The sequence below is a fragment of the Aquarana catesbeiana genome, linkage group LG06 (genome assembly GCF_042186555.1).
Source record: "Aquarana catesbeiana isolate 2022-GZ linkage group LG06, ASM4218655v1, whole genome shotgun sequence".
In the NCBI taxonomy this organism is placed as follows: Eukaryota; Metazoa; Chordata; class Amphibia; order Anura; family Ranidae; genus Aquarana; species Aquarana catesbeiana.
The window spans coordinates 248,590,655-248,604,854 of record NC_133329.1 but is presented as its reverse complement, the minus strand read 5'-3'; the positions used below and the strand labels follow the sequence as shown (position 1 = coordinate 248,604,854).

General features: G+C 43.6%; 1 protein-coding gene across 4 annotated transcripts in view; it reads left to right on the top strand.

The window, feature by feature from the left end:
* Nucleotides 1–14,200, top strand: part of ANKRD44 (ankyrin repeat domain 44) — a 232,672-nt gene that overhangs the window by 138,329 nt on the left and 80,143 nt on the right. For all 4 annotated transcript variants that reach the window (XM_073633150.1, XM_073633149.1, XM_073633148.1 and 1 more), the window contains exons 15-16: nucleotides 3,922–4,005; nucleotides 10,675–10,786. In XM_073633150.1, the coding sequence (XP_073489251.1) occupies nucleotides 3,922–4,005; nucleotides 10,675–10,786 (196 nt within the window). The remainder of the gene's footprint in view (nucleotides 1–3,921; nucleotides 4,006–10,674; nucleotides 10,787–14,200) is intronic.

Sequence of the window (14,200 nt, the reverse complement as noted above, 5' to 3'; positions counted from 1 at the left end):
AGGATCTTTTTTTGCTTAATGTGAGAGCTTGAAGGAACTTTAGCTAAAAAACTGTGGATAGTTGCTGAGCCATCGTATCTATTAAAAAAAATCCTAGGATCCTAGGAAATCTTATGACTTGAATATCAGTGATTCTCAAAGTTAAAGTAATTGCTATCGGAAATAGTCTTCAAAGTCATATTCAGAATAAAGCAAGATTCAACAGGAGAAAAACTGGGGCTTGCCAGGACGATTAGAAGCGGAGATAGATCCCACTGAGAAAATCTGTTCTTCTGGGGGGGACCTCTGAGGAAGAACAGCCTAAAGATGAAAGGTTTTGCTTGTCAACCGGGCCTTGAGGGGGGGGGGGACATCTGAGGAAGAACAGCCTTAAGAGACCCAGATGGGGGTGAAGAGCTTGGCCCTGAACCAGCTATGTTGAAGATATCTCCAGGGAAATTGTAAAGCAGATGCTGAGCTGGACAAGAAAGGAGAACTAAGTATGGGAAAACTACCAAAACTTCCATGTGCTCAAATAGGAGCCAGCTATCCAAAACAAGGTTGCCCATTCCTGCAGATGCTTGGCGTGGGTACCTGTAGAAGAGCTGGAGGAGCTTGTTCTTGTGAGGGGATGCAAAGAGGACTGCTTGAGATTTACCCCACTGAATGCAGATGTGGTTGAAGAGTTTTGTGCTGCAGGACCACTCGTTTATGAAGTGACAATATAGATGAGCGAGATGTTCATTGCCTTTAGGTCTTCCATATTTCTCTCTGCTCATTTCAGGGTGGGGGTCACCTCCATGCACAAACTCTGGCTGAACAAAAGACACTGCCACTCAATTGCACATCTGAAGAAGGACTGCTTTCACCTGATGATTCAGGGAAAAGATCCTCAGGGCTTCTCAAGCCACATGGGACCAAAAAGGTGGCAGCTACTGAGATTTATGGGGATCATCTGCCACCAGAGATCCTTTGCACTTAGTGGGGCCATCCTATTGAGCTGATGGAGAAAAGCTCTATCCCACTGGGCTAGGAAACCCCTCTAAAAAGGACTCAGATGCCACTGGGCCCATTTACACTTGGAAAGCAGGAAGAGTGCTACCCAAAAGCTTCAAGAAATTAGATGCTGGGAAGAGTATGCTGTTTGAATATTCCATTCTTCCTAAAAGTGTGCCTTAATTTTTGTCATAAATGGAAAAGCTGCTAATTGTTTCTCTAGCTGTGGATAATATTAGGTGGCTTGCTGGAGAGACCTCTGAGGCTCTTCTTATTTAATGGCCTCCTTAATGGCCAATATATGGCTTTTGGGCCCAGGTCAAATATTGAAAGACTTAAGTCTCGCTCCTCACTGTCATCCTTCTCCAGTTGCTCCTCGCCAGAGACAAATTGAGGCTGGGCTGGTGGTATTTCCTCTGATGTTAAAGCTGACAACTGAAAGCTTAAATTACGATTCTTGACTTGTGACAAGTTGTAACAGTGGTGCCGTTGGCTGCTAAATTTGGGCTGCCAGGCCAGCCATGGATTCCTGTAATACTTGTCACATGACAGACATAATTTCTTTCATTCAGCATTTTTGCTTTCAGCTGTATATGCAAATTAGGAGGGGCACATTAGTTTGTCAAGCAGGAGAGTAGCCCCACATACCAAGCATTTTCCATAATTGGAACCCCTTGGGAAGGGAGGTGAACGACACCTGGTAGAGGAACTTGTGCAATGGCTTGAGAATTGTGCAGTTTTGAAGATGAGTGATCATGGCATCTGGGTCATCGGTAATTATCTATGGATCTTTTGTTTGAAGAGTTATGAGCAGGGCTGCAAACAGACAGGATGCAGCAAATCAAGGCACTCTTCTGGTTCTAGGAAATACTAAACAGCCAGAACCATACTCTTACGTAACAGTGTGAGGTTCTTTTTCAGACAGTGTACTTATCATGTAACTAATAAAGGTAAAATATAGGAGCTCAGAAAAAAACACAAGTGAGGCTTGCAGGGAACATATGTATTTATACATATAGAACATACCAGAAATTATAAGGAAAGCCTTGAAAAGAGCCTACAACAACAGCCTGACCTGTCCATTCTGCTGACAGGCTTTAAATACACTAGTGACGTTGCCTTATTAGAGCAGGCTTCCCCATCTTATTGGGCAGCCATAGCCAGGCAACCTTAATCATCCACAAGATGGCTGCCATGGCCCTAAGCCCATCCAGCATAATGACCTCACAGGCAGGAGGGGCCTTAACCTGAAAGTAATGCATGCTGCAGAGATCAGGCAGAGGAGCAGATGAAGAGAAGGAGTGGGGAAGTAGATGATGAAAAAAGGGGATCATAAAAGGGAGACAGATGAACAGGCAGAAAAGGGGCATACAGCAGGCACAAAAAATGAAAAAAAAGCTACAACTGCAAAAACCTAAGGACTAAGACTTCATCCAGGAGAGACTGCGCCATTATCAGCAGTAGGTAAGAGAAATGATTGGTAAAAATCTTAGTCTGTGAGAATGTTGAGGATAAAAGAGAGAATGAGGGTATTTTGTCTGATGGAGACATTTATGGTCATCATTAGACAACATGTATGCTACCATGTTGACCCCAGGATAGTGTTTTTTCAGTAAACTTTGAGTTATTGTACACTGAATGTACATCTGAAAGTAATCTTCTGTATGTCTTTCACATTTTTACATGCTTATGGTTCCATATTTTAATTATTTTATATACAATTTGTAAATGTTTCTCTTGTTGGCTATGTGTAGATCAAAGATTTTCATTAAAATCCCATTTTAACAATTCTTTAGATCAGCCCACTTAGCCTTATTGACAGCCTACTCCTATCAGTTAGGTCAGACTTGCAGTGGGACAAAAAAGTAGTAAAGCCTTTTCTGTATCAAACTACTAAGCAGAAACCAGAGATCTGCACATATAATTAGCAAATGTGAATGCCCCCCTGTACAAATTGAAATAGACAGATGACTACTTTTTCAGTTGTTTCAAGCTAAAAAAAAATGAAGACCCTCTCTTGCTGTGGGGCTGAGCACTGCAACAGTTGAATGCTTAATTATATCTAGGGGAGTTAGAAGGACAGTTTTACTTACCCAATCCTCTGCTCCCACAGGCTACTCCATCCTGCTAGGCCTGTCCCAGCAGCCTCTTCCCTCCTGCACTCTTGCGGTTGCTGAGGAACAGTCCACCGCTAGAGCATGGCAGAGCGCTGTCTGGCAAGATCCAATTGAAATAAGCATTTAAACCTTGCATTGCAGGGACAGCTCCACTTTAAGGAAAGTTTTTTCTTTTGCTGGAGTTAATCTTTAAAATGTTAACAATAAACCCGAGAAGAATTTTTTTACATTAAGCTAAACACTCCTGCATATATAGTATATCTAAAACTGTAAATACACTAAAGTGTATCTTTACATTTCACATGTTGCCTGCATGCTTTCCAGGAGAAACCACTATTACACCACTGCATTCAGAGATGCAGGATTACAGTATGTACAGTTCAGAGCCACAACTGCATTTTTTTCACTGGGGTTCATGAAGCTATTCAATATTTAAAGGACCAATCTACCTATACGGAATTATTTTTATAAAATGGTTAATGTTAAAGAGGATTTTATGACCTATATGACTAAATATGTACAGTAAATGCATTTGGATAATCATAACATAATAATTGGGTGAGAGAGGTTAGAAAAGGAAGGATTTACCAAGGCCGTTTCATGCATTAGAGTGTAGTAGCTTTGGCGTATCCCTGTGACCGTGAAGACTACATTAAAATTCTGAAAGAATCTACACGATCATATTACAGACATTGGCTTTACAAATTATCAAAGAATCTTGTAAATCCCCAGTACTATCCTGAATCTTTGTTTCTCCTTGGTAAATACCTGGAGTGTAACATGGAAAGGTATGCCAATTATATAATATAACACATTTATTGTTTTCAAGGAGAAGAATGATTGTGGGAAGAGGACATGAAAATACAGAAGAAGCAGATTTATCCTCTCCAGTAAAAGAAAAAGAAGCAGCCAAGTAAGTTGTCCATGCTATGCAATAAGACAGTACCATTATTTATCAAGAGATATTAAAGCACTTACTACAGATTTGTTAGCCTGCTACATGATGGAGCTCTTGACCCATACCCACACTTGACAGTGTACATGGAGCCAGTAACATATGGCTGTCTCTAGGTTCTTGGTTGACTAGGTTTATTTGTTTCCTTGTTCTTTTCACAACCTTGGATGTGAAAAAGCCTTTGCCAATTTTGTGGAAATTTTAACGGATCATGGTAGCATACTACCAATGGAAAGAAAACAATTAAAGATTCGAACTTTAAAGGCAATTTGGACCACATACATTTTATAAAAATATATATTTTAATAGTACATACATAAAAACTGGAAAAGACAGCACATAGAAGTTAAAAACATGTAATCACATATGCGTAATATTTGGGCAACAGTGACCAAGTAAACTGTAAGATGTTTGTTACACCATATCAGGTGAGTGAGCCCCTGTGCGTCAACGCGTTTTGCTGGTTCATTTCATCAGGACACACGAAGGGATGATGTAGATAGAGACAAATCTCACTGTATTGGAACAAACACATATCATATTTCAATATATCTTTTCATCGCATATGGGAGGCGTGTACTATATATATCACAGGTGGTGTAATACTCCTTGCCTGAATGTGAATACACATGCATACATATTGGATCTCCCCAGACAGGTACCAGAGCAACAGGATAAGCCAGATGGTCTAAAACCCCACGTAGTTTAATATAAGCATAAAGCTAAAGAAATGGAAAGAGATGGCCATAATTACTCCATAAAAGGAGTGTATATACATAAGTAAGGTGCAGCAGGATGAAATAAAGAGGGGGAAGAAAAACTTACTTAGCATTCCCAAATTCTACATATAGAAGGAATCTTCCACCACCTATCCAGATGGCATAAGTATGTTGTTTACTAGTGTAGCAAAGTCTCCGGCCTCGTCCATTCTAATGAGGACCCCCAAGGCCAAAGATAGCTGATATCCTTCAATATGTAGTGGGTTGTGAGCCATAGTGGGAGCAAAGATGGTGAAAGTCATTGGGCACCAGACACTTCTTGGATGTAAAAGAGGTTTTATTTCTTTTGACAGTCCTTTTTTGTATTTTTGGGGAAAGAGGGTTAGGGCCAGGACACTCTTGAGTAGTTAAAGATCCAATTGGCAGACTCCGAGACTTCAATAAGAGGACAGCCGTGCAGGGAAAGGCCCCAGCAAGGCATCACTTCTGCACATGCAGGGATGCTGTCTCCTATGGCAACACTCCTTGTAGTTCTTCAATATTGAGCTCCTGGTCTCTCACTAGACCCTCTGATTCACTGACTCTGAATCCCTTGAGCTCCTCCAAGTTTGCGGTGGTATCCCCCTCAAGCCTCACCCCTGTTTCTCTGCTGGGTCCCTAGCTTGGCACTCCAGATACTCCTCAAGCTTCACCCCTGCTAACCGGCTCAGTCCCTGGCTTGACACACAAGGCTGCTCTGCAAGCGTCTCCTCCGCTGATTGGGTCCTTGACTTGATCACTGCATGAAGTTTCACGATTCTCCACCATGCCCCTTTCAGTGAGAATATGGTTCCGGTACTTGCTTCAGTTACTCACTATGGTCCCTGATAAAGGTGGTTGGACCCTTCGTGGCAACAGCTTCCCTTCTACCTCCGACCACTGACAGGTTCTCCAGCCGGCAGAACCGTCACTTCTGGTTGGGCTGCAAGCCGCAGTCCCAACCCTGTGCTGCACTCTCACTTCTGGATAGGCCCTCACACAGCCTAGCAGCCAGATGCCCCCGGGATCGGCCCAATCTCCAGCCTAGCAGCCTGGGGCGTACGACACACGACCACCCAGACAGGGGTCCAGGTGGCACAGAACATAGATCACCTGACTTCACCCACCTTTAAAGGAGAATTATAAAAAATAAGATTAGTTAAACGCACAAGTGCTTTTTTTTACCACTACTATTCCTGTATACTGGCTTTTGAAATTTACAAATGCAGCAATTTGGAAATTGGATGAAATGTTTAGCACTGTGAAAAACTTTTTGAAAGGTATATTATGCATTTTATATGCAACTGTAAAGATCAGACCAAAATGAGGGACAAATGAGGAGGAAAGAGGGACAGAGGGACTTTGTTCCAAATGTGAATGTACAATATTTAGGTAAAGTGCTGTGTAAATTGACAGCGCTATATAAGTATCTGTAATAAATAAATAAAGATAGATAAATCAGGGACAGTCCCTTGAAATCAGGAACAGTTGGGAGCTATACCCCTTGATCCATTCAGACATTTTTGCTGAAGTGGCTGAAATTGGAAAAAATGCCTAGTATACTGTAAACAATAAGCAATTTTTAGCCTTTTGGCTAGGTTTTTCTCAATCCTAGTCTCTTTCCAATGTGATTCAGATTCCTGTATATTCAGGCACAGACAGGCTTGGACACATAAACAAGCTGCCGCAGCAGCACATGCTTGGGGCAGGACCCCTATTTGGGTGAAGACATTTTTTCTGGACAAACCCACCTGTCCTTAATTGTACTACTAGGTAGGCTATCTGTTTTGTAATGTTAGATCCCTTTTACTGGTTCAAAACTACCTCACTCACAGTCTATAATAACTATATATTATGTCACTTTCCCTGTACTCCTGTCACTCTATTATGAGTACATATAATCCATCCTTTCCAAGCGCTGCCAGCATCTCAAGCTGCCTCTACTGGCTAGTACTGAAGAACAGGGGTCAGTTTCATCTTCACAAAGCTGTATCTGCAGTATGGCCATATCTTTTCCAGTAATTACTGGTTTATTCCTAAATGTTTTCAGATTCCTGTTTAGGCAATCAGCAAAATAAATTGCACGCAACAAGAGAAGGCCTTATGCATAACATTGCTGCAATTTACTTTTGACATGCAGTTAAAATAGGGATTATAGTACCTTCTCTTCTCCTCCCTCCCACCTGTATAACACAGATGATGGCCCTCCAGAACCACTCCACTTCCTCCAGCACAGTTTCCTTACTATAGCCACCAGTCCCCAACAACAAAAACACAACAGCAAGTTAGAACAGACTTAGAAGCTGTTCTTGTGCATTTTATGCAGCAATCTTTTTTGATACCATCCCCTATTTTCACTGTCATAGGATAATTGTGAACAATATTGATCAATGGTAATTTTTACATGTCTCTACCCAGTACCGATCCTGACTTTCCTGGGGCCCTAAGCAAAATTCTGCTAAGGGGCCTTCTACCTGACCAGTGATGCCGTGAGCTATGTAAACCATTTGCCATTGCCACACAGTCACACCTGACACTTCAGTGCTCCCAGTAACATCCTCCCTCCTTCAGGGTCCTCAGAGAGCCCCTCCTTACACCAGGGTCCCCAGAGAGCCCCCTCTTACACCAGGGTCCCCAGAGAGCCCCCCCTTACACCAGGGTCCCCAGAGAGCCCCCCCTTACACCAGGGTCCCAAGAGAGCCTGACCTTACATTAGTGTCCCTAGAGAGCCTTCCCTCTTACATTAGTGTCCCCAGAGAGCCCCTCCTTACACAGGGTCCCCAGAGAGCCCCTCCTTATACAGGGTCCCCAGAGAGCCCCTCCTTACACAGGGTCCCCAGAGAGCCCCCCTCTTACATCAGTTTCCCCAGAGGGCCCCCCTTACATCAGTATCCCCAGAGGGCCCCCTCTTACATCAGTGTCCCCAGAGGGCCCCGTCCTTACATTAGTGTCCCCAGAGAGCCCCCCTCTTACATTAGTGTCCCCAGAGGGCCCCCCTCTTACATTAGTGTCCCCAGAGGGCCCCATCCTTACATTAGTGTCCCCAGAGAGCCCCCTCTCTTACATTAGTGTCCCCAGAGGCGCCCCTCTTACATCAGTGTCCCCAGAGGGCCCGTCCTTACATCAGTGTCCCTAGAGGGCCCCTTCCTTACATTAGTGTCCCCAGAAAGCCCCCCCTCTTACATCAGGGTCCCCAAACAGCTGACTCCCCCCCTTACAGAGGTTCTCCTGTACCTGGCTGGTGGAGGTGGGAGGCGGCGATCGGCAGCTCTGTGGTGTCCACAGGCAGGGGGATCTCCCTGGGGCTAGTAGTTCTATCTCAGAATGTATACAGCGGAGAGGGGAGGGGCCTCTGACCCGGGCATCAGCAACAGTGTTCAAGCAGAGTGGAAGTGAAACTGATACCTGCCCGGGTCAGAGGCCCCTCCCTTCTCCTCTTCACTGTATACACTGACACTCGAGAGAGAGTACTACAAGCCCCAGGGAGATCCCGCCGCCCACACAGGCACCATAGAGTTGCCGATCGCCGCCTTCCACCTCCTCCCACCTCTCCCCACTGCACTCTAAACGGCCAGCCAGAGGTGCAGGGGGGGATGCTGGGTCTTGGGGGCAGGCATGTACTGGCCATTGGAACTACAGGGAGTTTCCCGGTGGGCCGATGGCTCAGTGGGCCAGTCAGGCACAGTCCTGGAGCCACTCCTCACTGACAGTGAGTGATCGTGATTTCACTCCTGTCACCAAGGAGCAGCTGCCTACACTTGCTGGAGAGATGATTAGGCTTTCTGCTCCCTCCAGCCTGCAGGGGGAGATAGACAGCCGGCAGATTTCCCTTCCTCTCTCCCCTTATCACTTGTCACTTATCACATGACTGGAGAGAGGAACGAGAGGCTCCCTTCAGAACTGTGAGTACACATGGGAGGGGGATGAGAGGGGGGGACACTCTGATGTAAGTGGGTGCTGATGGGGACACTCTGATGTAAGGGGGTGCTCTTGAGGATACTCTGATGTGAAGGGGGGTGCTGATGGGGACACTTTGATGTAAGGGGGTGCTGATGGAGACACTTTGATGTAAGGGGGTGCTGATGGGGACACTTTGATGTAAGGGGGTGCTGATGGGGACACTTTGATGTAAGGGGGTGCTGATAGGGACACTCAAAATTAAAGTGGGCCAGTCTGGTTGAATTCCAGGGCCACATGTGTGTCCCAGTCCAGCCCTGCTTGGGGGCCCCCCATAGCGGTATAACGGAAGGGCCCAGTCGCAAATGCAACTGCAGCGACCCCTAAAGTTCCACCACTGGATGTTGTAAACATTAATTGACGCGCTATTACGTGAGGGGGAGGCGGGGCCTCAAGTAATTTGAGGGGCCCTACGCAGCTTGCGTAGTGAGCATATAGGGTAGATCGGCTCTGTCTCTAGCCCCTGCGTGGGCGATTAACGAGCTTGTTATAATTCCCTTGTTTACCCAAAAATTCAATAAACATATTAAAACAGAAGCTGTTCTTGTTCTTTTTCCCCTGCATTATTAGGTGGTGAGTTTTGTCTGTAACATAGAGTGTAGGCCATGCTGTCTTTGGGGGCCCAGTATTAAGCTATTGTTAGTGTGTTAGAGCTGCAAAAGTGGTAGCAAACATTCTTGGCTATAGCCCAAATAGTTCATCAAAAACTTTTAGACCTTCAGATTTGTAACTTCATCAAAGCAGGCAGATTTCCCAGGTTGGTGACAGTATTCAGGCTTTTTTCTCTGACCACACTGTCCACCTGTAAGTGGCAAACAGAGAAACAGAGATTGGTTACCTGTGGGAAAAACACCAACAGCTTACCGATAGTGTGCAATATGGTATATCAGTGTTTGACTCCCCAAGCGGTGTTCAGAGGACAGTGATCAACTGTTGCTGCTGATGAGTGGGAGTTACTGCAAGAGAAGGCAGTTGAAAAATAGTTTTTGAATTATTTCACAAAATATGAATTTGGCTATCTGTGAACTAATAAAGCTGCATGGCAACTACACAGGCCGGTTCACACTGCTGAGATGCGGGAACCCTGCAAATCCACTGCGGGTTCCCGAATCGCATGTTTCCCGGCGACATTTCACACTGCCCTATGCAAACGGCTGGGAGTGTCAGGTAAAGGATAATGACACCCCCGAATCAGTTCGCATATCGCAGTGCGATCTGCAAACTCGGACAGGAATCGAATTGCATGGGTGTGAACACCCATGCGATCCGATTCTGCTGCGGACATAAAAAAGGGTCCTGTGCAAATTTGATGCGAATTCAGCCATACGATCTTTATGGCTGAAATCGCATCGCACAGAGATCGCATGTGATTTTCACTGCAGTGCGAATCACATCCGATCTCTGACATCGCACCAGTGTGAACCGGCCCTAAGGCAGTAGTATTAAGACATGGTCTATTGTGACTTTACATAAAACAAATAATTTTATTATTTATTTTGCAAACCATTTATTTGGCTAGCTGTACCCTAGTTATCACCAAAATACATGATGTACTATTGAGCTTTGAGCAGCACCACATTTTTATTGGTGGTGGTGGATAACAAGCCGAGGCCAATAAAAAAAATATCCCTAAATCTTCCTAATTTCTCTCTGTTCTTACTTTTTTATCAGTTCTTTTTCACGAATGCGTTAGCCTTTCTATGCGTAAAACTTTGTTGTTCACCTTGTACAATACAACAAATAAAGCTAAAAAACATCTGGCATAAATAAAAAAGCAATCTGCTACTAGTGACCACAGTTCTTTAACTACTGCACATTGCACCAAGACTTTGGAATTTGCACTTCTTATTAAATGTTTATGAATAAGAATATTCTAATTGATGCTACAGACATTGCTTACATTTTTCATGGCAATAATAATATTTATAAACAGGTGCTTGCAATATCTGCTTGAGAACAAAGCCGACCCATCAATTTGTGACAAAGCGGGCTATAGTGCCATCCATTATGCCGCTGCCTATGGTCACAGAGAAGGCTTGGAATATGTAAGTATACAGTATGATACAGTCACAGCTTAATACACAAACCGAATTAACTGTAACATTGTTAAAGTGACACTAAACTCTGGTTTATAAGTATGCATTCATAACTCAAAAAAAGTTCCTTCCATTGCTCTCAGCATCATCTCCAAATTCCTTTTTAATGCTGCTTCCTGTTAGAGGGTGGCTACATTCATTTGCCATGGTCCCACTGTTTGCAGAAATGTAGCCACCCTTTCTTGCTTGCTCCTGAGATGGACTATGGAATTTGTAATGTGCATAGAGAAGTGCGCATGGCCACAATTAACATGCAGTGATCATTGCAAACAAACAAGTGAAGGGAAAAGGAAAGGTTTGGGAGCTAATGGAAGGTGTTACAAGGAGACAGAAAAACACAGTAGGAAAAAATATATTGAAAAATAGAGAACAGGTCTGTTAAGCAATGGATATGGATGTATTATTTTTTGGAGAATAAGGATATCGTTTAGTGTCACTTTAAATATACAACATTTTCTCATGCTAAAACAAATCAATGGTAATAGGTTCAAATAGATTTTATTGAACTGACTTGTGGCTGAATCAATGTCAAGTATGTTCAGGTATCTAGACTTGTAAGTGACTTTTCCATCCTAATGAACGTATTTTTTGTCCAGTCAGTGCTAAATTTAAAGTGATTGTAAATGCTTGATTTTTTTTATTTTATTAAAATAACAAACATGTCATACTTACCTGCTCTGTGCAGTGGTTTTGCACAGAGCAGCTCTGATCCTCCTCTACTGTGGTCCCCTGCCAACGCTCCTGGCTCCTCCCCCCTGCAGAGTGCCCCCATAGTAAGCCACTTGCTATGGGGGCGCTCGTGCGTGCTCACTCCTGAGCCCTGCTCACGCACACAGAGCATGGCTCGGCCCTGTTCCCCGCTCCCTCCTTACTGGCTGTGCTGGAAAGCAGCAGGAACCAATGGCTCCCGCTGCTGTCTCTAAGCCAGTGAGGAGGGGAACAGCTGCAAGAGCCTCTGCTCTCGTGCACATCGTTGGATTGAGATCAGGCTCAGATATGTACACGGGGGGAGGGGGGGGGGGAGCTGCACACAGAATATTTTTTCCCTTAATGGTAAAAGAACCTTCTACCCTTAGAACCACTTTAAACATAAATGATTTCATATACGTAAATGGTCTGCATTCTCTGCAGCCAGCAAATGGAGCACTTGGCTACTTTTCTTTTTCTCTAGGATCTCCTCATTTGCTTGTTAAAGGAAAACTAGTTTAGAAGAGATCAATAGCCCAAGCTGAAATTTACACACAAAAAGTAAATTAGTCAGAACAATAACACATTCTACTGACGCCCCCTCCCTACAGATAGCTTTAACCATTATTGAAAATCCAAAAGACCCACATATACAGTAAACGTTGCATTAGGTTGCAGGCATTAGTTTAGATTGTTAAAGCATCACCGTACAAATAGATTTTGGCAATTTTATTGAAAGCTTTTTTTTAAAGTTTATGAGGGTTTATTGGTATGATATTTTACAGTGTATCATATTACTTAATTGAGTATTAAAGCTGGATTGTTAATTTAAATTTCTCACTGGGGAATTTTGCCTCATATTCTGAATTTACATGAACACACATGAGATTCCACCTTCAGGGCACACATTGGTCTTTCTCCTGTATCCTCTTCCTAGCACATACACTCTTCTTATCTATTTCTAGCAGTGAAATGGTCCTTCAACTACACCAAGCTCACTAGTCAGTTTTCATAACAGCAAATCTATATGCATTTGATCTCTCAGTGTAAGAATCAACTCTTTGGTGGCCAGCCCCCAGAGTATGTGCATTAACCCCTCTGAGATCAGTCTCCATTTAATAAGCATTAACCCCTCAGTAATCAGCCACCAGAGAATGTGCATTAACCTTTCAGGGCCTAATCTCCAATGTGTGAGCATTTGCTATCCATTATGCTACTGCCTATGGTCTCAGAGAAGGCTTAGAATATGTAAGTATACAGTATGATACAGTCACAGCCTAATACACAAACTGAATTCATTGTAACATTGTTAAAGTGACACTAAACTCTGGTTTATAAGTATGCATTCAGTTTGTGAGCATTTTCCTAATAATGATCAGTCTCCAGAGTACGTGCATTTACCCCTCAGTTACCAGTATCAACATTATCCAAATGAATTCACAAGTGTACCAAAATATTCTACAGGATAATGTCAGGGTGGCTGTCCTCCAGCTTAGTAGAAGTTGGGTGATGCAGCAGGACAATGACCCTATGCATTAAAGTAAATCCACCACAGAATGGCTTCAGAAAAATAAAATGTGCCTTTTCAGAGTGGTCCAGTCAGAGTTCAGATCTTAACCCCATAAAGATGCTGTGAAATGACCTCAAAAGAGCTGTTCACACCAGACATTCTACAAATGTGTCTGAGGTGAAGTTTTGTAAAGAGGAATAGTCAAAAATTCCTCCTGAACATTGTACAGGTCCGATCCAGAACTAGCGAAAGTGTTTACTTGAAGTCATTGCTGCCAAAGGAGGTTCAAGCAGCTATGAACTCCAAGGATTCACTTATTTTTTCTAGTGAATGTTTAATGAGTGTGTTCAATAAAAACATGAGAAATTAGAATTGTGTGTTATCAGCCTAAAGTGGTTGTAAAGACAGAAGGTAAAAAAGCTTCCGCACGCTGCTCTCCCTGCAGCCCCGCAAATACATACTTGAGCTTGATGATCCAGCGATGTGCATGAAACCCAAAGCTCTCTCTGCTTTCTCTATCCTCATTGGCTTAGATACAGCATTGGGAGCCAACATACACGAGTGCCCCCATAGCAAGTGCCTTAAAGTGGATGTAAACCCAATGTCATCCTTTCTAAACTACTGCCATAGGGGTTATCTATAAGGATATACATGCCTCCTGCATGTATCTTTACCTGTCAAATGTCTCCCCTCTGTCTGTTATTAGACCCAAAAAACTGCAGATTCTGTGGGTGGGTCTGTTGTCTGGAGCTCGGTGGGTGGAGTTGTGATGTCAGTAGACTCCCCGCCCACCTCTACACTCTTCTTGTCAATATGCATTTTCTCCTGTGTATTCCTTACACTGAACTTCTGCTATGATCTCTAACATCCAGTGAAAAGACAGGAAAGTAACCACATGACTTCAGCATGCCCAATCATGCTGAGGTGTGGAACAGCCAATCCTTGCAGAGCTGCTGAAGAAAGGAGTGGGGGAGGGAATTAAAAAATAATGCATGTCTTAGGCTAGTGCATGTAAATCACCTGTCACTCACAGCAAGGGAGAGGATTTGACAACGTTTTTCTCTGTTAAGTTTTATCTCACTGAACAATAAAAGAGGATTGCTCAGAGCTGGATTAGCTCTTTTTGGCAAGACTGGGCTCAAATGATAGGAAATCTACATTATGAC